The sequence below is a fragment of the Rhineura floridana genome, chromosome 5, assembly GCF_030035675.1.
Source record: "Rhineura floridana isolate rRhiFlo1 chromosome 5, rRhiFlo1.hap2, whole genome shotgun sequence".
NCBI classification, from domain to species: domain Eukaryota; kingdom Metazoa; phylum Chordata; class Lepidosauria; order Squamata; family Rhineuridae; genus Rhineura; species Rhineura floridana.
In genome coordinates, this window is record NC_084484.1 from 116,560,721 (window position 1) to 116,588,213 (window position 27,493).

General features: G+C 40.1%; 1 protein-coding gene across 3 annotated transcripts; it reads right to left on the bottom strand.

Annotated features, from left to right (window-relative positions):
* Positions 1–1,257: 1,257 nt before the first annotated feature.
* On the bottom strand, positions 1,258–27,493 carry LOC133385911 (uncharacterized). 3 transcript variants are annotated; one of them, XM_061629499.1, is made up of 4 exons: positions 27,425–27,464; positions 15,806–15,840; positions 5,777–5,851; positions 1,258–2,597 (listed from the first exon to the last, which is right to left on the bottom strand). In XM_061629499.1, exons 1-4 carry the CDS (start codon positions 27,453–27,455, stop codon positions 2,469–2,471), a joined length of 270 nt encoding a protein of 89 aa, XP_061485483.1. In that variant the 5' UTR covers positions 27,456–27,464; the 3' UTR covers positions 1,258–2,468. The 3 variants fall into 3 exon arrangements, 2 of the variants coding, with proteins under 2 accessions (XP_061485483.1, XP_061485482.1); XM_061629498.1 differs by lacking the exons at positions 1,258–2,597; positions 5,777–5,851; positions 15,806–15,840 and adding exons at positions 25,855–26,249; positions 26,337–26,432; positions 26,519–26,599 and having other exon boundaries at positions 27,425–27,465; XR_009763009.1 differs by lacking the exon at positions 15,806–15,840 and having other exon boundaries at positions 27,425–27,493.

Genomic DNA, 27,493 nt, shown 5'->3' on the forward strand with positions numbered 1-27,493 from the left:
AACACCTTGATATATGCTGTTCTGTGTATTAGTTTGGTATTTCTGTTCACTGAAGTACAGAACTTTTTGAAATATAAGGCATGCATCGATAGTGTAAGGCATACTTCCCACTACAGCCAAAGTGCCAATTGTTTTCCAAGTTCAGTTCAAGGTGTTGATTTAAACTTTTAATGCCCTAAATGGCTTGAGGCCTGACTATCTAAGGTCCCACTTGTCTCATTATGAACCTGTCTAGTTATTAAGATCTACAGGAGAGGCTCTTCTGAGGATACTGCCGCTTGCAGAGGCCCACTTGAAGGGCATGTGTGAGAGGGCTTTCTCTTGTGCCACTGCCAGATTTTTGAATGCTTGGAGCTGTGGTCAATTCCCACTTTCTCTGCTTTTAGAAAAGACACACCTTTTTGATTTGGCCTTTACCATTTTTTAGTAGTCTTGCTGTTCGTTATGTGTTTAATGATGCTTTAGTTTAAATGTTTTTATGATGTTGTTTCATTGTTTTTAGTCTGTTGTACACTGCCTCAGTGTTTTAGGAACTGTGGTACAAAAATATTAAAAAGAAAGCATAAGCCTTTAGCCAACTATTGTCTATTCTTTCTGTATGTTGAGACAGTGCATAAATTCCGTTCTACTATCTGTTAGGCAGACATTTGTCTGCTTCACATAGAGAAAGGACAGCAGGGCCCCACTCCCAAACACACTCAGCTTCCATGTATTTATCAGGACATCTGAGAAGGGGAACCCTATGTAACCTATCCCTACATGCACAGACTTTCATGGCAGCTAGAATTCCATTCAAGGGTTGTCACTCCTATGGAAATCAACAAGTGAGTTCTTCCTCTTCTCAGATGTCTGTGCTCAACATGTGGATGCTGCGAGAAGCATATAAGCCATGTGACTTTAGGGATGGAGCCAGCAGTGCACTTCTATCACTCCTTTCTACACATGGGCACTATGTTTTCCAACCATTCTGTGATAGTAGTTAATTAAGCCCTAGTGAGGAACTACTCTTCTTCCCAACATCCATTGGCTTACTAAAATGTAACAAAAAAGGGCTTGATTATTTCAAAAGCCACGTGACATATAATTATACAGGGAAGTGGAAAAGGGGATATATAATAATGACTGTTACTTCATCTTTTCATGCTTCTGATGTAACATTCAAAGTTCCAGTTCAGTGTTCATCTTATACATTTATTTTATTTATTTATTTATTTATTTCATTTTTAAACCGCCCATAGCTGGTAGCTCTCTGGGCGGTGTACAAAACAGAGTTAAAATACAATGTTACAATAAAATCCATTTCAAAAAACAGGAGAATTTAAAACATTCACATGAACATTAAACATTAACATTAAACATTAAAATGCCTGGAAAATACCGTAGGCGCCAGGCGTATCTCCTCTGGTAAGCTGTTCCACAATTCGGGGGCCACCACATCTCTCTATAGATACATATACATGATGAAGAGAGAGTCAAAAGACCTTTATGGACTCCCACCCCCCAATTTACATGCATTTGATTATCGATGGATAAAAAAGTGCATATGTATATATGTGTCTTGGGGGGAAAGAGTGAAGTATTGTAGTGGCAGGCTTAACTCTCCCCTACATATGTTCATTCCAACCAATGCACACAGATTATAACATCTGAAAATTGCATATATTTCTCTGCTTTGGAAAGAGATTTAAGAGAACAAACTTTGGTGCTGATTTAAAGCCAGTAATCTCTTAGTCTTTCAGTTGGAAAAAGTCTGGGTGTAGATGTCATGCCACCAGTGCAAGACGTCTAGTCAGTTCTTTCAGAGGCTTAATAAGGCCTTCTAGTGAATTACATATAGCTGAAGAAAAGCATGTAACAAAAGAGTTCTCTTCATTTTCCTCTTCTCACTTTGTGTAATATTCATCACATTAGATCACATGGTGTGTTCAAGAACTGGAAAAAAATCTTCCTGCAATGTGAATCTCATGTTTTATTTATTGCCTATTTTTCTTCAAATCTGTGTTCTTTTCCAATGACGACTACTCAGTTATAACATCATTTAGATTTTAAAAAAATAGTTCCATTTACATTCACTTGTCCTTTGGCACTCTGTTTGGGGGAGGGGCCACCCTTGTTTGCTTAATGTGGGTTGCCTGATTGTTTCTGTATGTTTATAGCAATTGTATGTTTGTTGGTTGATTGTCCTTAATTTTTTTTTTAAATGCACAGAGTATATGCTTTTAACATAGCCCATTTTTGCTATATAGCTATATCAGAAGTTGGTATCCCTAATCTAAACTGAATAAAAGACTTAAAACTGAACTGATACTTTTCTCACTAACTTCACTGACCGTATGTTTAGGAACGGCAGCAATTGCTGTAGTGTGGATAATTTATTGTAATTGGAAGGCATGTGGCTTGCTTACGTCTGGAATAATGTTACCGATCATGAGTCATCTACACTTCAGAAGAATGCAAAGAGGTAAAAATCAAATTTTGTTTGACACCTGGATAAATGCCTTGAGGCTATAAAGCTGATGGCCTTTGATTGGAACCGCATCAGTAAAAAATGTGGTAGGTTGTGCTGAGAAGGTTGAATATGACTGTTTGAGATATTCCTAGAATATGGAAAGAATAAATAGATGTCAAACCACTTGACAGGTGCTTCAAAGAGATAACCATAATTATTTCAATCTCAAGGACACTTAACAAGAAGCATCTTGGTCAATCTGTTAACACTGACAATTTGTAAACTAGTTTTCATTGTTCTTAGAGAACTCAGTGCTCAAAATCTATATAGAAATCAGATGGTCAAGCTTCAGGCTTCTAAAAAGATTTAATTGTGAGTTGTACATTTTAGGGCTTTGGATTCCTATAGGCAGAGGTGGGTAGGAACTGGACTCCAGAGGCCAGAAAACTCTTGCCATAAGCATTAGACTCCCTTGTGCATGTATGTGAGATACAGCACATCAATAGCCTTGCAAATATCACAGATGATAGTAATTCACTAATAGGCAAAAATCCTTGCGGTTTAAGAATGTACCTATAGCCCACAGATATTTCTATCAAACTTTAAAAAGCAGGGAAATTGGGCAGCTGTAGTGAATGCACCAGGGGACCAGGAGACCTGACCTCCTGTCTGAGATATTGGACTACCCTACAAATGTGTCAAAATGCAAACACGATTTGGGCTGGTCTTTCACAGTCTAATCTACTTGCTATGTAGCTTGGAAGAATTTGGTAACATGTGCCTCTGAGCATATGGTGAGTGGTGGCAACACCTGCCATCTCCAATGATAGAGAATTATATTTTTGTATGCTGGTGTTCTTCTTACTTTGCTTCTTTCCTGTGTTATTAATGTTTCTACAGCGAATTTAAACTAGAAAATTTTATTTCCCTCATTATTCATCCTAGAAATCTGTGTCAAATTTATTTTTATTCATTTCAAAGCCTTTTTATTGGTCAGTGTCATATGATGGTGAAGACAGCCTTTTGTGTTTCAAATTGGAGGTTATGTTCTATATCTATTTTGGGTGCATTAACAGTTGAATCTGAAACTGCAGTTTGATGTAAAATCAGACTGATTACAATATGTTGCTACTTCAGCAATGACTCTAGCTGTTGGAAAAAAGAGGATGCATGTTTTCAGCCTGCTATGTTTAAAGCACTTTATTTAAGGCAAGGTGAGCATGGTCAATTAAAAACATAGAGCACACCTAGAATTTTGTTAGAATATATTTCACCTCCCACTGTTTTATCTTGTGCAAATTGAGACACTCCTGAGGTCCACTGGAAACTATTCTGCAGAAGTCAGTGCCATTATTCCACAATGATGTTTGGAGGGTTTTTTTGTGTAAATTTTGCCAAATGTTGCTGTACTTCACATATTCACAGAAATAGAAACAAAAGAAAATGGTTTCCTATAGGAAACTTCACTAAAATTGCAAAGTAAATCAGACATATTTAAAATGACCATCTGAACTATATCAACTATCTTAATAATGTTGCTTCCTCCCTGCTAAAACAAGATCAGCATAGCACGTCTTCTTTCTATTATTTGGGCTGATTGCAGGTGTTGCCACAACTCACCATATGCTCAGAGGCACATGTTACCAAATTCTTCCAAGCTACACAGTCCAATATCTCAGAAAGGAGGTCAGGTCTCCTGCTCCCCTGGTGTATTCACTATAGCTGCCCAATTTCCCTCCTTTTTAAAATTGGATAGAAATATCTGTGGGCTATAGGTACATTCTTAAACCGCAAGGATTTTTGCCTATTAGTGAATTTCCCTGCTTTTTAATCTGGGAGGTAAGAAATGGGATCTTGTCCAAGTTTGCTGAGAATGGATTGATCATTTGTATGCTTATTGAGTTCAGTGGGATTTACTCCCCTGCAATCATGCTTAGGATAAGTGAAACTGACCACAGGGGATGGGGGGGAGGAGGAGGAGGGAGGGGAGGAAATGCAGACGGGAGGACTGGGATGGGAACAGAAAGGAGGGGGAAGGGAGAAGGACAGGTTTGATCATTTGCATGTTTATTGAGTTCAGTGCAATTTACTCCTGTGCAATCATGCTTAGGATAGGTAAAACTGACCGGGGGGAGGGAGGGAGGGCTGGAGAGGGCAGGGGAGGAGGAAGAAAGAAGAGGGGAAGGAAGGAGGAAGGGAGAGGAGAGGGGAAGGAGAGGAAAAGCAGGTCTGATCATTTGCATGCTTATTGAGTTCAATGGGATTTACTCCTATGCAATCATGGTTAGGATAGAAAAAACTGACTATGGGGGAGGAGGAGTGGGAGTGGGAAGGGGAAGGAATGTATTGGAGGGGGCAAAGGAAGGGGGAGGGGAGGGCAGGTTTGATCATTTGCATGCCTGTAGAGTTCAATGGTATTTACATCCATGCAATCATGCTTAAGATAGGTAAAACTGACCATGGGGAGGAGGAAGGGAAGGGGGAACAGGGGGAAGGGGAAGGAGGGGATTGGAACGGGATGGGGATGGGGAGGGAGGGGCAAAGGAAGGGGAGGGAAGGTGCAAGAGGGAGGAGAAGGGAGGGTAGGTTTGATCATTTGCATACTTTTTGAGTTCAATGGGATTTATTTCTGTGCAATCATGTTTGAAAATGGAAATGAGCTGTCTTCAAGTCGATCCTGACTTATGGTGACCCTATGAATAGGGCTTTCATGGTAAACAGTATTCAGAGGTGGTTTTTCCATTGCCTTCTTGATGAGAGGCAGTGATTGGCCCAAGGTCACCCAGTCAGCTTCATGGCTGTGTGGTCTCCCAAGTCAGTCCAACACTGACCCGGAGGAGGGGAGATTGGGTGGGTGGGTACTGGGCAGAAGGGAAGTCCCTTTCCTTTCCAAACGGAAAACATTGTGAACAGTATCATTGCTTTTCAGCATTTCCCCCGCCTTTTTATTCTACAGAAGGCACATGGAGCCTCCCACTAGGGTTGCTAGGTTCAGGGCCTGAGACTGATCCTGCATCTTTAGGAGAAGAGAATGTCAGCCAAGTGCAGGTGTTATTGCAACACTGTAATGCGAAAAACCACAAGGTGGAATTCTCCCTTCCCTCTGCACAACTGTTAAAGATACAGAAGACCTTTTGGAGGTATTTTTAAATTGTTTTAATTTTTTAAATTGTATTTTAAATTGTTTTTAAGAGATGTGTTTTTAAATTTGTATATTTGTTTTTAATGTTTTTAGTTACTGTAAACTGCCCAGAGAGCTTCGGCTATGGGGAGGTATATAAATACAGTAAATAAAATAAGTCTCATAGCATCAGTGTATTTTCTTACCTTATTTTTCCTGTGGGAAGATGGGGAGGGGATAAGTTCCTCATGTGCCATCTGGGAGTTTTGTATTGCTGGCTCCTGGTCATTTAAACAATAAAATGTAAGAAGGTTCATTATGTTATGTAGTGAAATTTGTTTTAATGTTACCTAATCAGATATAGTAAGATTCATAAACTTTAATCAGATGAGTGGTTTACCAAAAAAAGTTAAATTTTCTATTTCATATCTTTATTTCTCTAGATGTATTGTATACCATCCTTTGCACAAGCCACAGGCTGTACAACAACATCAAATAAGATAAAAAGAATACATAAGATCCATAAAAAACACAATTCAATATAATACAATAGCAGTTTACAAATACAAGGCTATCCATGCATAAATTGTTTGGTTTTTCTTTAAGATATGGGGGAAATTGGTTACAGTGCTGTACAACCTATGTTTTAATGGCTATATGCAAATGGCATCATATAGTAATGTGCTGGAGGACTTTAAAAACTTGAACTTACAGTGGCTTCTCTTAGTTTTCTGGGACAAAGAAGAATTGTCTAGCAGCAGAGGAAATTCATGTGATTTCTTGTCTTCATTTGTATGAATAAATCAAACGAATTATACAACTAAAAGGTTAAACAAATTATTTGAACATATGAGTGAAATCTTTTGGGACCAATAAGCCTATCTCAGTGATGAAACAAAAAAATAGAAAGGATATTTCAAAGGTTATGTTGAGGTTCTTTATTTTGAATGATTCATGTAAAAATGAAGAGATGGAAACATTTCCTGTGTTTTATTAAAAGAGGTATAAAACTTTTGAAAGTGAAAATACCGTAGCTTCAAACATTAGACAACGGGCCCATTAAGGAACACATATCTCTGTCTTGTCTTCAGAACTGAACATGTAGGGAGTGTGAATATGCAGCAAAATGCACTTCTGTGTCTAATATATTGCTGTATCCTGCTTACACAGATAGGACAATCATGGCACATCACCTTTTGAAAAATATAGTTTCAGACATTCTAGACAATGTTGTCCTAATTCAAAGGTAATAATGTATTATTTAGACCACACATAATAGATTGGGGGGGCAGCCTTCCTGTAGGCAGGGGTGGGAATGCAGCCTTCTAGCCTCTTTGTAGAGACTTTTAGATTCTCCACAGGCCACCGCCATCACTAGTTCTGCTCTTTACCCTCCTTAAGTGCTTTTGCCAGGCTAGAATGTGTCTGAACTGTGATCATGCATCTTCCTTGATAGGATGGAAGGGTGTGTGTGTGACTTTTGTGAGGCTGGAATGTAGCCTACTATAGTATACATGCATTTCTTAGACATCCCCACTCCTTTCCTGATCTGTTGACAATGTTTCCATCCATCCTGTTGTCAGGCAGGTAGGCTGGTTTTAAATCATCACTTTCCTTTGTTCCCCATATTCAGTCAATTGCCAGGTCATGTCACTTTTCCATTTGCAACATTGCAAGATATTGCAGTACAGCCCATTTCTATCTGCCCCCCTTGCAAAGATTCTGGTCCATGCCCTTGCCATATTTTGCATAGACCACTTGAATCTTCTATCTGGTCTTCTGTTTTCTTACTTTGGCCCCCTCACATCTCTCCAGCACATTGCTGCCAAAATAATTTGACTCTCTTGCTGCTCTGATCACGTGACACCCCGCCTTAAATCCCTATCTTGGCTTCCAGTCTGCTCCCAGATCCAGCACAGACTCTTCAGTGCCTTCCATGCCTTGTCCCCCCTTATCTCTCCACTCTTTTATCCTGATACATCCCTCCTGTGATCTTTGCTTCAGTGTCCTTCAGTGTGCAAAGGTGTCTTGCTCCATGAAAAGATACCACCTTTACTCCTTTTGCTGCATGTGTACTTGGAGCTGTCTGCATGATGACACCTCTCTCACATCCTTCAAACCCTTCCTCGAAACCCATCTTTTCCATAAAGACTTTGGCACAACCCCCTATTTCCCATGCCATATTGCAACTGAATCCATAACTAAATCTAAGCTCATGCAACTAAAACAGATGCACATTGCTCCCCTATCAAGTACTCCTACCTCTGCTTCCTTTCTCTATCACTGTTGTTTCCCTTGAGTTGAAGTATAGATTGTAAATACTTCAGGGCAAGGGCCTGGCCTCTTGTACTCTGTAAAGCACCATTCACGCACACTGATGGTACTGTACAAATAAATCATCATCATCATCAATTGCCTGCCCTCCACCCTAAAGTGCCATGAATCGATCCATAGGACAGAATAAAATCACTAAAATTCAAGACCCAGTAAATGAAACTATTCTTTCTTGTCATCCTTGAGGGCTGCAATGTTATTACATAAAAGGAAACAGAGATGTAGGACACATTGGTTCTATGCCTAATCTTCAAAACCTATGTATTTTATTTTTTAAAAGTAAATCACCTAAGAGTTGTCCCTCAGTGCAATATATTTGTTAAATTTAGTCAGTAGGAAAATATGTTTGCAATATTTCTATTTTGTATAGCCTACAAATACCTCATTCTTTTCATTTTTTATTATCTAGATTTATATTCTGCAAGGCATCTCTTCGGATGTACACCTTAACGTGGTGAGGGGGTTTGAGTGTGTTGAAGAAGCTGAGAGCATATGTGGAAAAAAGGCTTGAGATTTACATTATGCTATAATCTCAAAGAAAATTTCTATAAAATGATGTACCGTTGGTACATGACTCCAGAAAAGTTGTCAAAAATGTATAGTAATGTTTCTAATGTTTGTTGGAAATGTAAACAACAAGAAGGATCATTTTATCATATGTGGTGGCTGTGTAAAAAGGCAAAATCATTTTGGGCACAGATAGGTAGGATGATGAAAAAAATTCTAAAGATAAATATTCAGTCAAAACCAGAATTTTTTTTATTGGGTTTTATGGATAAACAAATAGAAAAGAAATATGGAAGAATAATATTATGTATGATTACGGCAGCAAGATTATTATATGCACAAAAGTGGAAAATGGAATCAACACCAACAACGGAAGAATGGCTATTGAAATTAATGGACTTAGTAGAGATGGATAAATTGACATGTCTACTTAGAGAAAAATCGACAGACACATTTCTTAAGGAATGGAAGCCTCTCTTAGACTTTTTGTTGAAAGATCAAAATAAAATGATGATATTGGGATTTGACGATTAACTAAGATAGCCTATGGAGAAAAGTGATCCTGTATGTATATATTAAGGGACAGGTTTGATGTATATTATATACTCATAGCTGACAAATCGGAAGTCAACTATTTTATTTTTATTTTTTTGTTGTATTGTTATGTTTTTTGACTTTGTTTTGTTTGTCTTTTGAAAAATTTGAATAAAAACTATTAAAAAAAAAGAAGAAGCTGAGAGCAATGCTGTCAGGAGACTAGACCAAGAGGCCAGACTCCTAGCAGGGGCACCCAAGGCGGAATGGTCAAAGGAGAGACAACAGACTGAGGGCTCATCCAGACGACTGCAAAATGTGTGACACGCCCGCTATGTGTGTTCATTATTTTTCGGTCGTCCAAATAACGTCTCGTGCTGTTACGCATTTTCGCGGGTCAAATCCGCTCCTTGAAATACCGGCAAAAATGCGATTTGCTCTTTAAAATCGGGAATCATCTGCTGTGCCTTCAGGAGTTAAGATGCAATACCGCGGACTTTACAGCTGATGGGCGGTTCTTGGGCGTTTCCCCTTGCCCCTTCTCCTCATTCCAGCCAATCATGTATCTGCACTTTTGCGCATGTGCGAGAATAAGCCCAGGAAAATTGAACCATCGCAATAGTGGGATGCATTTTATTTTTTGCCAGCCTGCAAACTGGGCAGCCGCTCTGGGTGAGATCTGCAATGCACAGCAAGCGAGAAAGGGGTGGTGGTCAGTTTCAGCCTGCCTCCGAAAGCTTTGTCAATTTCATTCTACTTGCTGGGGGTTTTGCTTCAAATCATCAGAAAAGCATACATTCATTTAAGTGTATTATCGCAATACAAACAAGAAAAGGGCTTCTGGTCGGTTTCAAGCCTGCTCTGGAAAGGTATGTCAATTTCATTCTCCATGGGAAGGAAAGGGAGAAGGAGGGGTGTGTGTGACACGTTTCTTGCTTCTTTGGAGAAATAAGTGCAATTGCCAGCGTGTGTATCTCCTTAAATATCAATAAAGGCAGAAAAGCATACATTCATTTAAGCATAATATTGCAAATACAAACAAGGCAGGCGTGAAACCGACCAGCAGCCTTTCCTTCTGAAGCGAGAACTCCTTTACAGCCATATTATGCTTCGTTGCAAAGGGGGAGAAGAGCATACATATTTTTTTTTGCTGACCAATTGGTTGATAGGGGGAGGTTTTAGAGGTGGAGCTTGGAAAAATCGAAAAGAATGTAGGGGTCTTACCGCTGCGTGTGCGGGTGCAAAAACACATTTTTTTTAATTGGGAAAGAGCGAACTAAAAGGCAAAGTGAAGACTATCAGATGACAAACCGAATATGGAAACCATGGATTATCCTGCTCCATTTGGATAAGCCCTAAGATGCATCCATACTCAGAGGAAGGCGATGGTAAACCACCTCTGAATACCTCTTACCACAAAAACCCTATGAACAGAGTATCCAAAATTCAACACGAGATAGTGCTGGACGATGAGACCCCTAGGTCAGAAGGCACTCACCGAGCTACTGGGGAAGAACAAAGACAACCACGAGTAGCGCTGTGACTAATGACGCAGCTGGGTCAAAGCCAAAAGGAAGCCCAGAGGCTGATGCGCACAGATGCAAAAAGAGAGTCCGGAGTTGTATGACGCACACAATAGGAACATGGAATATGAGAAGCATGAACCAGGGAAAGTTAGAAATGGTCAAGCAAGAAATGGAATGCATCAGCATTACAATACTTGGTGTGAGTGAAAAACAAGACCAGGAGCAGACTGCAGTACAAATCATGAACTGATCGTATCGAAAATAAGGGTAAAGCTAAAGAAGAACAAAGCACTCATAATGCCAAAATACAATTTAAATAACATCCCAGAAGAATATAAAGATCAAATAAGGAACAGATTTGAGGCTTTAAACTTAGTTGACAGAGAACCAGAAGAACTATGGACTGAAGTCAGACATTATCAGGGAAGAATCCAAAAAGACGATACCCTCTAGTTAAAAAGAGAGAAAGACCTCAATGGATGACTGAAGAAACGCTTCAAATGGTTAAAAAGAGAAGGAAAGCAAAAGCAAAAGGAGATGGAAACACGGTCAGAACCCTAAATGCAATTATACAACGACTAGTACATAGGGACAGAGGAAACTATTACAATAGTTATTGTATAGAAATAGAAAACGACAACAAAATGGGAAGAAGAAGAGCCCTATTCCAAAAGATTAGAGAAATGAAAGGGAAATTTAAACCACAAGTAGGGATGCTGAATAATCAACAGGGCAACACACTGACTGACCGAGATGAAATAAAAGGAAGATGGAAGCAATACACTGAAGAACTCTATAAAAGAGATGCAAGGATGACAGATTCATTCACGGAGGAACCATAGGATGAAGAACCAGAAATTTTAGAATGTGAGGTGAAAGCTGCTCTTAAAATACTTGGAAGAAACAAATCACCAGGAATAGATGGCATACCAATAGAGTTGCTACAAGCTACTGAGACTGAATCTGTCCAAATTTTGACTAAAATCTGTCAAGAAATATGGAAAACTAAACAATGGCCCACAGACTGGAAGCGTTCCGTATGCATCCCAATTCCAAAGAAAGGAGATCCCAGGGAATGCAGTAATTATCGAACTATTGCCTTAATATCCCATGCAAGTAAAGTAATGCTCAAGATTCTACAACAAAGGCTCTTACCATATATGGAGTGAGAAATGCCAGACATCCAAGATGGATGTAGAAAGGGAAGAGGTACCAGAGATTGTATCGCAAACATACGTTGGATAATGGAACGGAGCAAGGGATTTCAGAAGAAAATCCCCCTGTATTTTATAGATTACAGCAAAGCCTTTGACTGTGTAGATCATGAAAAACTATGGAATGCTTGAAAAGAAATGGGGGTGCCACAGCATCTGATTGTCCTGATGCGCAACCTATACTCTGGACAAGAGGCTACTGTAAGGGCAGAATATGGAGAAACCGATTGGTTCCCAATCGGAACGGGTGTGAGACAGGGTTGTATTTTATCACCCTATTTATTTAATCTATACGCAGAACATATCATACGGAAAGCAGGATTGGACCAAGAAGAAGGAGATGTGAAAATTGGAGGGAGAAACATAAATAATTTAAGATATGCAGACGATACCATACTACAAGCAAAAACCAGTAATGATTTGAAATGAATGCTGATGAAAGTTAAAGAGGAAAGCACAAAAGCAGGACTACAGCTGAACGTCAAAAAGACTAAAGTAATGACAACAGAAGATTTATGCAACTTTACAGTGGACAATGAGGACATTGAACTTGTCAAGGATTATCAATACCTTGGCACAATCATTAACCAAAATGGAGACAATAGTCAAAAAATCAGAAGAAGGCTAGGACTGGGGAGGGCAGCTATGAGAGAACTAGAAAAGGTCCTCAAATGTAAAGATGTATCACTGAACACTAAAGTAAGGATCATTCAGACCATGGTATTTCCGATCTCTCTGTATGGATGTGAAAGTTGGACATTGAAAAAAGCAGATAAGAGAAAAATCAACGCATTTGAAATATGGTGTTGGAGAAGAGCTTTGCAGATACCATGGACTGCAAAAAAGATAAATAATTGGGTGTTAGAACAAATTAAACCAGAACTATCACTAGAAGCTAAAATGATGAAACTGAGGTTATCATACTTTGGACACATCATGAGAAGACATGATTCACTAGAAAAGATAATAATGCTTGGAAAAACAGAAGGAAGTAGAAAAAGAGGAAGGCCAAACAAGAGATGGATTGATTCCATAAAGGAAGCCACAGACCTGAACTTACAAGATCTGAACAGGGTGGTTCATGACAGATGCTCTTGGAGGTCACTGATTCATAAGGTCACCATAAGTCGTAGTCGACTTGGAGGTACATGACAACAACAACAAGGCATGGTTTGGAGTTAGTGTAAGTTTTGTATTTCTATTATTTTTTAATTTATCTATGTATCACTATCAGCCTGTTCCTATGAGGCCTGTTTAAGCTGCAGCATCAAAAATGGAGTCTTCTGCTGCAGCTAAAGCCATGCTATAAAAATAGCAAACCGAGCAACTTGGTCAAAGATAATAAAAATCCTAAAAATACATTACTTTTCCAAAACTTGTGTATATGGGAAATATCATTTTTCTCCACCCTGTGTGAGTGGCTTGCATGGCACAACAGAGCCAGGCTTTTTTTTTTCCTAGTCAGCCATTATAATATTCACTCTTAAGATATGTTACATTGCTTGAAATGAGAATTGGATTTTCTGTCTTGTATTTATTCACATAGCTGGTAAAGAGCAGTCATTGGAGATGCAAGCTTCTTGTAATAGCTTCTGGCATTTTTCAGTTTTTATATGTGAGAGAAATTTTTCAATTTCCAGTCTTTGGCCTTTCTGATGAAACTGCTCACTAGGGTGCTTACTGTAGCAATTCTGTATTGTCTTTGTTTAATACAGACACCTATCCCTTAGGAACCAAGTGGATTTCAATTGCTTATTATACACAGACCACTGAGCAGACATCCAGTGGTGATTTTTGCTCAGCACTAGTTTCAACTTTTTTCAAAAAATGGTAACTATATATTTTTTTAAAAATGGTAACTATAGTACCCTCCAGATCTGATTGACAATGCTATATGAGGTCGATCCTTGAGGGTATTTGAAATTGAATAGTATCTTGCTGATGACTATGGATTCCTGAATCCCAAATTCCCACATAAAATAATGGCATATCAATACATAGGCACATCCAACAAACCTTTAATCATTTTTCTCAGTTGAATGAAAATAGCATTTTCCCATTGCTGCCCTGGGCTCCTAATGGGAGGAAGGGCGGGATATAAATCTAATAAATAAATAAATAAATATTTTTAAAACCTGCACAGTATTCCTTAAATGAAGGTGAGACTCAAAGTATGCAATATCTTACCCATCATTTCACTAAAACAGAGAATTTGTTCCACCTACTTTTCTTCTTCATTGTTTTAAGAATATGTTTCTCATCTGCCTTAGGGGTAACACTCTAAGTCCAGTAAGACTGAATAGAAGCCCACAACTCTATTGCAGATGTTTTCCAAAATATTTAGGCTTTAAGACTCAGTAGTATTCCTCACATGAATTCTATAGGTTCACAGAAGAACATCTGTGGATAGCCTCATCTGGTTTTGAGTTGCTCATCTGTTAGATGAGGGAGTTATTCATCTATTAATCCACTGCATTTCTATGATTCTGCCTTTCTCCTTTCCCACTACTGATCCTAGCCCTCATTATCAAAGTAGACCAATCCAAATTAGACCATAGATTAATTACCTCACAGGATCACAGCAAAGCTAAAAAGGTCTCTCCAACAATGATCATGTTCTATTATTCTTTTTCTTTAAAAACCCCACCAGTAGTAATAGTAGACCACCTCACGTCAAACCGCTACGCCACGCCCCTTTTGAGTTTGACGGGTGACATCAGCGGAAGCCCCCCGGAAGGCCCACCCCGGAAGGCCCACCCGCAATTTCCGTTTCCCCTGATGACCTCACCAGATATCCTGTCCCCCAGAAGCCCCAGCCCTCATGCCCCACCCCAGAAATGGTAGCCCTGTGACCCCCCAGGAGCACGTGGTCCTCGCTGGACCAATGGGCATATTTTTACTCAAAACGGGGTCCTGGATTGGTCCCTATGGGGGCATGTGACCCCTCTATGAGCATGTGGTCTCCAGGGGACCAATCTGAAGAGGTTTAAAACCCCAAAGATGAAAGCAGGGTACCGGAATTGCACCCCATGGGGTGCATTTCTGCCCCCTCTCCAGACTGCCCCCTATAGGGGCATGTGACCCCTCTACGAGCACATGGATGCCTGGGGACCAATCTGAAGAGGTTTAAAACTCCTAGGTGAAATTAGGGTGCTGGAAATGGACCCCAAAGGGGTCCATTTCCAGCCCACCTCTCCAGAACAGCCCAATAGGGACAAGTAACCCCTCTACAGCTACATCACCCATTAGGGGGAGGTTTTGAATCCCTAACCAATCAGGAGAGGGGACGGAGAGACCTGGTACAGAAGTGCATTTTGCATGCCCAGACACGCTCTGAGGATTGAACATGGAACCTGCGTGCGAATCAGCATATGGGCTAGTAGGTTTTTCCTATCCTCCAGCTCCTTTGAAAATGCACTCAAAAAGGCGGGTAAAGCCTAGGAGATTATCGTTTCCACCAGCGAGTATAAAAATTAGCAGTGGAAAGGAAGAATCAGAGCATTTTAGAAAAAAATGGTCTGTTTCAACCCCAAACTTACCTGTAGCGGTGTTCACTGCCGGACAATATTCAGACCCTGAAACCTCATTCCAGGCAAATTCTAGTGAAACCATGTCCGACATAGAGTGTGATTGTGGGTGTGATCTGAAGGCTCATTTCCTGAAGGAAGAACAACTTATGAAATCTGCTGAGGTTGTGGATGGAAGTGTACTTTTTAAACCCATGGTGGAAATGGAGGCTGAAGAAAATGAGTGGCTGGAAGATTTAAATGAAGGCATGGAGCAAGGGTGTCTACAGGTAGGTGCTTCTGAGCTGTATTTTTATTAGTGTGTTGTTTTTTCCCAGTTTGTTGCAACCCCGATGCTAAAGTGCCTCTCTTATTTTTCTATAGGAAGATGTGACACATGATGGTGATATGGAAAATCTACACATTGAGAGTTCGCAGGCTGTTTATATTTCCTGCATTTCATGTGTCTGTCCCAAGCCTGAACCCTGAAAGCTTGAAGCAGGAGTTTTTTTGTACCAATAAAAATAGTTTACTTTAGCCATCGGTGTCCATACCTGTATCAACCAGCAATATGGGAGAGCATGATGAAATTCTAAAAACCACATATTACACACCTGAGGAGGCTGGAAGCTTTGGGGGAGTGAACCATCTATTTCAGGAGGCAAAAAAGCACAGTAAAACACTAAGAAGGAAACATGTTATGACATGGCTTTCAGACCAAGATGCTTACACATTGCATAAGCCAGCCAGAATCCATTTTAAAAGAAACAAGACTACTGTGTCTGATATCGATGCTCAATTGCAGGCTGACTTAGTAGATATGCAACAATTTTCTAAGCACAACAAGAACTATAGGTACATTTTAACAGTCATAGATATTCTGTCTAAGTATGCATGGGCATTGCCTTTAAAAGACAAGACAGGCAAAGAGGTCTCTAAAGCTTTTAACATTATATTCAGTCAGAGCGGAAGAAAGCCCTGAAAGCTCCAAACGGACCAAGGCAAAGAGTTTCTAAACAGAGCCGTAAACGGCTTGTTAAAGCAGCATGGAGTTCACTTTGTCAGCAATAATGAAGTAAAAGCTGCTATTGTTGAAAGATTTAACCGTACTCTGAAATCAAAAATGTGGAGGTATTTTACAGCTAACAATACCCATAGTTATATCGATATCCTGCCACAACTCTTAAAAAGTTATAATCATAGTTTTCATAGAACTATCAGAGCAAGGCCTATTGATATTAACCACTCTAACACCCTGGCGGTATGGAAAACCATTTATGGAGACTGTATTTACAGAAAAGAGGTATCAACGCTGTTCAGGAAAGGAGACCACGTGAGGATTTCTAAAAGCAAGGGGGTATTTGTCAAGGGGTATGAACAAAATTTCACCACAGAGCTGTTTATAGTGGATCAGGTCATCAGAAGAGGAAGGAAACCTGTCTTCCTGTTAAAAGATTATGCTGGGGAGCCTGTAATTGGTTCTTTCTATTCTGAAGAGTTGCAGAAGGTTAATGACAAACAGGACAAGTTGTACAGGATTGAAACAATTCTATCAACAAAAGGCAGGGGTAGGAAAAAGTATCATTTAGTGAAATGGTTAGGCTGGCCCAGTAAGTTCAACAGTTGGGTACTTGCTTCTGATCTTTGTGAACCTGCACAGAAGAATGGGGGATAGTGGGTTTTACATTACTCTGCCTAGCAATGCCTGTGTAACTGTTTTTCCGCAGAACACTAGCTCAGCTTTTACTATTCGCCTAGCAAGGCCCCAGGATCTACCAGGGGCGTGGGAAGTAGGTCTGGTTGAGATACAGTACCCACACAGCTGGAACAATCTAACATCTGATTCCCGATTTGAAATTGGTAATGGAGAAAAAACATGGTCCTATCGTCTGCGATGTGGTTATTACTCAAGCATCCCTGAACTGCTGGAAAACATGAACAGCCTTATACTAGACCAGAGCAGCGAGCACCCCGATATGGTCCTACATTATGACCAAGTGACTAGAATGGTTAGACTTAAATCAGATGATGATTGCACGTTTAAAAGCAGCGAAGAACTAGCCCACATATTAGGGTTGTTTCCCAACATCCATGTACGCCAGCTGCCTTTTACAGCAGACATTACAGGAGGCTTCAACACGTTATACATTTACACCGACATCGTAGAGCATCAGATAGTTGGGGACTTCTATGTACCCTTATTGCGCTCTGTACCAGTGCGTGGACAGAATAACGAATGTGTCAACATTGTTTATGACAAACCACACTATATTCCAGTGAGTAAGCATCATATTGACACCATTAATGTTGAAATAAAGACGATCAGAACAAAAACGTACCATTTCGTTTTGGAAAGGTGATTGTGAAGGTACACTTTCGCCCACGCAGAGGTTTGCCATTTTAAAAATGGTGATACTGAAAACCTATGGTGACCCAACCCTTTACCGGAATTATTACAGGGCCCAGGCTGGAAATGCTCTTCCGGGGTACCATGGTACGCCTGTTATGTATGGGGCAGGAATCGGGGGGATATTCAGGAGCCTTTTTCGAAAAGCCGTACCACTTTTGAGAAGTCGTCTAGAGATTATTAAGCCACATGCTAAAACAGCTGCTAGGAATATCGCTAAAGATGTGGTAGGGCAGGTTACTCAGGCAGTTTTGAATAGAGTTAATCCACAACCCCAACAAGAGGAGAAAGGCCTTGAAAAGAAAAGCATCACGGGTACAATTAACAGGCCCTCCTCGACCTTTTAAAAGAGCACCGCCGTTGAGGAAAAAGCCTCAGAAGTAGAAAACTTCAAGAAAGAAGAGGCAAACAGTACCGGCCCGAAAAAGAGATATATTTTAAACCATCATGGCCTTCATCCATTGCAGTTCTGAGGAATGCACTAAATCTGAATTAGATCTATTCCAGATAGGGCCTACCCAGACCAGTATTGAGAGAAGCCTATTTATCAAGGTCCCTCCCTTGGCAGCGCTAACGGAAACTGCACCACTAGAATTCTACATTGCTGGAAATGGCGAAGATTATATGGATTTAAGCAATACAATGCTATATGTGTGCTGCAAAATTGTGAACCATGATGGAACAAATCTGGCCAGAGATGCTAATGTGGGTTTAGTGAATTATCCGCTGGCCTCCATCTTTAGTCAACTGGATGTGACCCTGGGAGACCGTCTCATCAGTCAGAGCAATAACTGCTACCCTTATAGAGCCTTCCTAGAATCTGTGCTGAACTACAGTGATGATATGCTAGCCACACAATTCTCTGCAGGGCTATTTTACAAAGACACACCTGGAGAACACGAAACAGCAACCCTGGATGGGGATAATTTAGGATTTGCTAGAAGGGCTGCACTGACAGCTGAAAGCCAGAAAATAGACCTCCTAGGACATCTCCATGCTGATCTGTTTTTTCAAGAAAAATTGCTTTTAAACGGCGTGGATGTGAAAATTAAACTGACACGCAACAAAGATGCTTTCTGCCTGATGACAAATGATGCAAACAGCCGCCACAAATTGTAAATTTTATCAGCTTCACTTTTTGTAAAGAAGGTGAGAGTGGCCCCAGGTGTCCGGTTAGGACATGCAGAGGCATTGTTGACATCCAATGCCAAATACCCTGTGGATCGTGTCAGCATGAAAGTGTTTAGCATCCCTGGAGGAAGCCGTGTCAGCAATCAGGAGAATCTGTTTTTGGGCCAGCTACCCAAGCAAGTAGTTATAGGGTTGGTGGATAATGATTCCTTCAGTGGAATATACAATAAAAACCCTTTTAACTTTAAGCATTATGACATCAGTTTTGTATCTCTGTACGTCGATGGTTTCCAAATTCCCACAAAGCCACATCAACCAGAATTTGAAACCGGGAACTGTGTTCGAGAATACATGAGCCTGGTGCAAACTGCTGGCAAACATATGAAAGATAGGGCTCTTTTAATTAACTGCGAGGAGTTTGCAAGAGGCTACACTCTTTTTGCTTTTGACTTGTCTCCAGACCAAGAATGCGGGGATCACTATTCTTTGATCAAAACAGGAAATCTGAGAGCAGAAGTTCGATTTGCTAGGGCTCTACCAGCTACAGTCAACATGATAGTGTATGGAGTTTCTGACAGCGTGATAGAGATAAATCACAGAAGAAATGTATTGTATGACTATATGTAAACATGGACAGCGTGCAGTTAACACGCATCCTCTCTTCAAACCCCTACATGCGAAAACCTTTCTACGGTGTATTTCCCTGTGACAGACTCCCCAAAAAGAGATTACTACAAAGACCTGTGGGGCTAGTAGTCAATACCCACCCAAACAACATGCCTGGAGAACATTGGCTGGCCATCTACCTGACAGAAGATAACAGTGGTGAATTTTTTGATTCCTATGGACATCCTCCAGACCACCCGCTGATTCCCAAGACCATTATAAAATTTCTAAGGAAAAATACCTCTAGGATTGCTTTTCAACCCCGACAATTACAAGCCCCAGATTCTGTCGCCTGTGGCTACCACTGTGTATGTTTTCTACAACAGCGTTGTAAGGGTTTAACATTTAAACAGGTTCAAGAACTGTATTCTTATGATTTAGAGAGAAATGATCAGATGGTGGAACAGATTGTAAACAAGAGAAATATGCCCAGACCTTCCTCATCTGTGTTTCAACCATTCCAGAGCTGTATATCCTGCAATGATTTTCATAGCCGTGTTTCCCAATAAAGCACCCCTGAAGGTTTAAATAATTTATACTGTTGTGGTGGTTTTTATACCTGTAAAACAATCAGACACAGTCAGCATATAAGGTTAAGCACACATTTGAAAGTTTTATTTCTTTATAAAACATTCAGCAGAGATACTATAGGTCAAGCCATGCAGCAACATGTTTTTTAGAAGAGATAGAGGGGTTCTTTAACATGTCTAAAGATTCCCTGTTGGCAACATTGCCCACAACAAATGTAGGAATGTTTAGTTCAGCTAGGGCTGTCATAAAAACATCCCATCCTATGGGTCGGTGCTTTACAGAGAGGGCGCGGGACTGCGTGATTCCTTTAATCAGGTCCAATATATTGGATCCATCTATAGCATTGCCCTTATACACAAAGACGCCGTTGTTGTTCCACGTGGAAACACTCTTGTTCTGTAGCATTTTGTTTAACAACAACCTAGCATGATTCTTACATCTAGCAGGCAGACTGTCCAGTATTTCTTGAATGATTGCATCAGAATTTACAGGGGGTTCTGCAGAGGCCTGTTGGGGCTGTAGTAGAAATAGGTTTAGTTTTTTTCTCAGCCTCCCTATGTCTTACATGAATTAGATATCTCTGAAGCAGGGCATCATAACATTTGGCTTTTTCATCCTGAGATAAATCCACCCTGTGAAGAATTTCCTTCATTTCAGTATCGAGTGAATAGATAGTGGCTTTTCTGATGTCTTCCTCCTTAGGAGGGGTTCCTTTCAATTGTTCTAATTGATGGCTGGGAACCAGGTACATCTTTTCAGCATACTCCATCACTGTTTAGTTAACAGTCCTGTTATTAGAGGGATGGCAAAACTTAGTAGCGGTGCAAGACAACCCCCAGACTGTTTGACTATTTGTTTCTTCCTTTTTATGGAGACCCTTTTGTTGCTGAGGCTTTTGATAAGGCTGCATTTTTTCTTAATATACGCACCTGGTGGGGAGACAGAGAAATATTGTCTTTTAAACTGTTGAGGGCTATCTCTGAGATTGCAGCAATGAGATCATCTGATGCTGCACATAAAATGGCTTTCCTCTGATGTGGAGGAGCCTTAATAAGAAGATTTAAGAGAGGGAGGTTTCTTTTTACGCGGCTGGACATGTTGACCAAATGGCTAACCAGACTCAAAGAACACAGAGCGGTTAAGCTACCGCCTTTTGTAACCACGAGTGGCCTTTTTCATAGTGTATACAACAGGCCAGTCTGGAGGGAAAAGCCCTGATCTTAATCTGTAAGATTCAGGTGTGGAGGCATTTAAATCAACAACCAGGTAACCATAAGGTTTTTGTGTTGCATCTGCAAAAGCTTCCATGAAGAACTGGGCATTTCTAGGGTACATCTGCCGTGCTAAAGTTGCAATCTGTAATTTATCTCTGGGATTCTTAAACAACACCATATATTTAGCGTTTAGGCTGATGATGCGATTGCTTTTTCCCTTGCAGAAAATATTCTGCGTAATGAAAAAAATACTCAGATTTCTATGATGTACGTACTGTGTAAAAGCTTTTTCCACTTCTTGATCCTGTGACGCACAATTCATCAGATCATCAATAATAACATAATTTGTTTTATTAGGAGGCAGCAAATTGTCATCATCAAATTTCTCTGGCAAACCCTTCACAAAATTAATAAAAGGGTATTTACATAGTAATTCCTGATACAACGGTTGCCAGACATTGTAAAACCATACAACATTATCAGGCATAGCTGCAAGTACGCTGTGAGCATTGTCCATCATGTTTTTTTATAAAAAAACTTTTACCGCAGTTACTAGGACCTGCTAGAATGGCCGAGAAGGGGTGGTGCCACCGTGTATCCATTTAAAACCCATAAGGAATGGTTTTAAACCCTTTGGTAATCACTCTCTTGTCATAGACAACCTTCTGGGTTTTCTTGAGAGTTTTAGTTTCAAGAGTCCAGCACCTTTTGTTTCGAACAATACCCTGCTGCTGCACTACTATCTCATGCTGCGGCAACTCTTTACTGTCTGAGACGTGGGCAAAAACGAAGTCCTTCAGACTGTTGAAATTAATATTTGTACAGTTATCAGCTGTCAAGGTTATTCCTTTGACCTTCAGGCATGCAGTCCCACCTGACAATTTGTAACCATACGTTTTAGGACCTGCTGAGACATACTCTGTGATATATTGACCTGCAGGGATTTCACTTGTGAATTCCCCTAAAAAATCACCTAGAGGTGGAACCCATTGTCCCTTCTGACTCACAAATATAACAGAGTCTGTGTCATGATACAAACAACACTCCTGCAACTTGTCAAGCAGGCTGTAGAGCTCCAGGCGAGCATAGGCAGTTGTAAAACATGCTATGAACACATTCTTCCCACCTGAGACTGTCATACGATCTTTTGAATGTTTCCAAGTCACACAGGCAGCATCATCATCAATAAATTCACACATCGAAACCTCAAAAGCATCAGAAAACAGAATGTTAAACAAGTCATCAGGATCTCTCAACACCTGGGTGTTAGCCAGATTGGGTTTCTGAGCAAATTTCCCCCACAAAGAATTTAAAAACAGTTTGGCAATATTACGCTTAGCTTTGTTTTCAGAGATCAGTTCATGGCGCAAGAACACCTCCTCTTTTTTGAGAAAGTCCTCTACATATTTCTGTTTATCGTCTCCACTGACACACCATTCAGGGTACCCTGATGCCTCCTGTCTCTGACGCAGGTGCGTGTCTATATATTCTGAAAACAGCTGCGTGGATGTCCTTTCAAAATGCCACACTTCATAGATTTCTGCCACCCTGTATCCCTTCTCTATAGCAACATCCAGTTCCACTGTACACCACGTTCCTATCAGAACCCTCTCCTCATCAGAATGGTTGCAGAATTCCATGTGTGCTTTTGCACAGGTTGCACAGAGGGGAAACATGAGTTTTCCATTCATCTTAACAGGTAGTACAGGGAAGAAAAGACCCCTGGGATGGTACACCGTTACCTTCGCAATCCCAAAATAATTAGAGATGGGTTCAAAATTCTCATATATTACCTCTGGATGTGCTAAGGGATATTCTCTATTTTTAAGAACAAACGGATACAAGCTACAGACATCAAAATATTCTATCTGTTCTTCAGCATTTGGTTTATAATAAAGACTGATAGCATTAGTGCGTCCACCATAGAGAGCATCTCTAGGTTCTAGAGGCTCAGGAAACCCTGCTGAAGTCAGAAAGTTTTTAAGCTTCTCATCCGATTTCAACATTTGCTTCAATTCATGCTCTCATATGCTCCTGACCTCATACCCCAACCCTCTAAGTTCAGCAGTTTTTTTCTCTGTAGAGTTGTAAAGAGACTCATAAGATTTACCCATCAAAGGATTCCTATTTTCAGGAGGATAACATAGGACACAGCCGTGCCAAAAACACCCATTAAATTCAACAGCCATTTTCTTATTGTCTATGACTGCATAGCCATCAAGAAAATAATCACCAGCTTTGAATTCACCACCCTTTAGGGCATACTGAATCTGAATATTTTCTTTATGTTCTAAGTATGATAGCCATTGTACTGAAGAGGTAGAGAATCTCTTACACTGTCTGTGATAGTTGTCTGGTTGTGGTAGGGCTATGGTGTCCTCCTTCAGAAACTTAAACCGGAACATTGCTAAACTCACACTAGCCAGTGTGAGGTATTGGAATGGATCTATAGCGCGCCATTCAGTGCCAGACTTTGCTGCTTTCTGAGCCTTGGTCATTTCTATGATTTCATGTCTGTACTTGGTACAGCCTTGCACCAAAATTGCTACATCTTGCTTGCAATAAAACACCAACTCTTTCTGCATGTCAAAAATGTTTGATTTGTTCTTCTCATACCAAATTAAAAATTTCTCCCTTTCCTCGGGCATCATCTGATGTACACCATAGTCCTCGACTCTGGGCATTGGTCCCACATAATTCCAGTTCTCTGGAGTATTAAAATAATGGGGAAAATAGCCCTTACAACCCTCAAAACCCAAAGCAGATGGAAATTTAGAGAGGGCCATGGGTAAATGACTAAGCGAATCAATGAATTTGATACCTAGCCTGTTTACTGTCACACAGAGCAGTTTCCCCCCTTGAGCAACAATATCTACATCCATTTTTTCCTTGATCAGTTGACTAATTATAAAATAACAGTCATAACCTTTAGAGTTGTGAGCTATAAATGTGCTGTTGCTGAACTGGCTATCCTTAGTGAAGGTGTTTATAAACTCAGCAAGGCATGACTCACCCTTAAACTCCCAAGATTTGCCTGCAGGGGGCCACTCATTCTTTTTCTGGCATGGCTTCTTCCTCTGTTTGTTCCCCCTTTCTTTTTGCAATCCTTGCGCCTACCCTTAAAACATTCCAGTTTCCCCTGCAAACGCTTGTGCAAAACAATAATTTGGAATGTGAACGCCTGTTGACTGATGACATTCAAAATCATAAAACATGTATTTTACAGACACTTTAGGTTGCTTAATAGGTGCCATGTAACACTGATGATTCTTGTCCAATGTGATAAACCCCCAGCAAACACTACATTGTCTTCCTTTACATTTTTGGTCATCATGCCCTGGATTCTGAAGAGAGGAACACTTTACACAGTAGATTCTGTGCTCACATTTTACACTTTTCTTAGAGGCCAATTGTCTGTGTCTAAATAAGCAGGATGCAGATCTGCAAACCATCTTACAATTATTGCATCTCTGCAGTGTACCCACATTACTGACACATTCTGTACTAAGACAAAGCCTGCAGCAATACATGCAATTATGCATGTGTGTGTATAACGTATTGCAATACTCACAATAGTTTTTAGATCCAAAAACAGCTTTTACATTGTGTACTCCATAATAATGTTCATCATGGAGAAGCATAGTATAGGTTTTGGGGTATTTCTGTCCTATTGTGTGATACAGATTCCATCCCTTTTTTTAATTGAAGTGGCCTACTTGGATGTTGACCTTTAAAAGGTCTTCAAAAAAGGAAACATCATTAAGGGCAACTTTCTTTTGATCACTCCAGCCTAGTTCCTTATGCAACTCCCCTGCTGCTGTCAACAATTCAAAATCTGTACGGGTCTTCTCAGCCATAACAGCTAAGAGCCCCCCAGCAAAACAGAGATTGTTACCCATGGAGTTTAAATCTACCAGATATTGTCTTTTTTTTACTGATGATTGCACTGTTGGGTATAGAACCTATTGCCCTATGGCCTCCACCATTTGGAGGCCTCACAATTGTAACAACCAAACGCAGAGAGACATCTGCAAGTATTTGTGCATTGCTCTGCAAGAGGTTGCTCATGTGCGTTAGAAAGTCCTCAGCATTCAGGTCATCCCTATTCCTTCTGACTGAAAATAGTGGATCTGATAGACCCCCACCCTCTAACCTTATTTGAACAAAATCCTCAGGAGCTATTCTACTATTAATATCTTGTAGAACCATCTGGATGGCATTGTATAATTCAGATACAGCATGGGCATATGATCTGATATGGTCTAGATTAATAAAACGGAATACCTCTGTAATGCACAATGCTTGGAAGCCTTCAAAATGTCTTTGGTATGTGGCAACCTGTTCTACATATACCAGCCCCTCATGATCATTGGGTGCACACTCACCTTCACTATCTGGGGGTGGTGTAGATGAATGCGAGACAGTCCCTATAGGCTCCACATCCTGAGCTTGTGTAGACATGTGTGAACCTGAAGTCCCTGCATCCTGTGGTGTTTGGAAATGTTTTAGAACTGCTGTGCCTAGAGATGGAGTATTTTTACAGCCTTTTTTACCTGAACGCTTATGGCTTTTAGAGGCTGAGAGTGTTTTTTTAGCCATGCACAGTATTTTTTTAATCCTCCTTCTCCAGTACAGCTGGGACTGGGTTGGTTTGTTTTTCCCGAACCTTTTTTTGGGTTTACCGCCACCCCTTTGTACATGCTTAGCAATACTATTAGCACTGCAGTGATACTGTTGTTGTTGTTTTTTTAATCTCTTTAAGAAGTGTTGTCATGGCTGGTGAATCAATACAGCCCCCTCTACAAAACTGATTTGCAGATGTTTGATACTGTTTGGCATTCATCATCATCATGCTAGCTTTTTTAAACATATTCTTAGCTTTTTTAACCATGTTCTCAATAGCTTCATATGTGTTTGATACTAGTCTACACTGCTCAACGCAATTATGTAGATCTTGCTCCTCAGGCCCTTGTGTGGGAATCCATAATTTTAGAGATCCTTGTGATGATTGTAGAGGGCTGTCACACCTTCTCTGTATAGGTTCTGGATCAGGAACAGCCTGGATCTCTATGTCTGTAACTTCAGCTGTTGGTGATGGTTTGTTGTACACTGTGAGGAATAACAAACATATTAGCTCTTTTGATGGTTTCCTTATTGACCTTAAATGACCAGTACAACTTGAAATATCTTATTTACCTATACCATCTGAGGTCTGCAGTCCTTCTATGTGGTGCGTTTTCTTTGTTTTTTTAAGGGACGGTCCTGCCACCTCAATTTCCTGAACCCTGTTATCTACAGCCAGAAAACATATCCGCGTTACACGCATGAGAATTTTACTGAAATTAGAAATTGTTTCTTTTCATAATCCTTTATCATACCATTATTTGAGATCCTGGAAGGGGTGGTGCTTATCTTTCTCTTCAGTTTAGAAACATTGTGAAAGCTTGGACCTGGAGCTTCTGAAGATAAGGAATACATGTTGAGACCTGCCCCCCTTGGAACCAGTATAGAGCATGACTAGGGTTTAGCAGCACATTCAGAAAAAAAATGGAGAGCCATACATTCACCATGGTTCAATGCTCCTTAAATTTTGTTTGTGGGAGAACAGTACCTAAGATACAACAATTCAAACCGGTCCTAGTTTTTGAAAATATTGCCCGCCCAATTCAAGAGGAGATTGAAGAAAAAATAGCCCCATTTTTGATCTCTCTTGAAATTAAATCTACAGAGGCAGCATGCAATACTTTTGGTAGAGTTGTAGAATCAGTATTTGCTGATGGAAAATCAAATTGGGGTCGTCTTGTAACAACTCTTCTGTTTGGAAGTATTATCGCTAAAAAATTACAGATGTGTGGAGTTCCTCTGACACAAAGCAATGAGGATCAGCTTATACATTACATCACAGCATACATCACAAGTACAAAATCAGAATGGATCTTGGAAAATGGAGGATGGGTGAGTATAACAAAAATATATTGTTCTTAAGTTTGAGAAATTAGCTGCCTTCAGCCATAACAATAAATACTCTCTATCTTTATTGCAGGAATACGGTTTTGTTAAGCATTTTGAGAGACCTTTCTACAATATGAAGATCAGAATCATGGACTTATTCAAGAATTACTATCCGCTGTTTTGGTTAATATTCCCTGTTTAATATATCCTGTATAATTTCTATCTGAGAAATAAATGTACAAGCCTCATAACATTCAGAAGGTCTCCTATAATTTATGCTCCGGACTTTAGACCTCATGTCTGATTTCTTTATATAAACAAACATTAATTACCTTCAAACAGATTGGATAAATTTTGCTTCATTGTCTTTGATGCTTTCCCACCCTGAAGAACAGAATCTG

Coding starts and splice junctions, on each gene's coding strand:
- LOC133385911 (XM_061629498.1), bottom strand. CDS start 27,455: ATGAAGCAAAATTTATCCAATCTGTTTGAAG. Junction 26,600..27,424: donor TTTATCCAATCTGTTTGAAG/GTAATTAATGTT, acceptor CCTTATCTTCAG/AAGCTCCAGGTCCAAGCTTT. Junction 26,433..26,518: donor TTCCAGGATCTCAAATAATG/GTATGATAAAGG, acceptor TTCTGGCTGTAG/ATAACAGGGTTCAGGAAATT.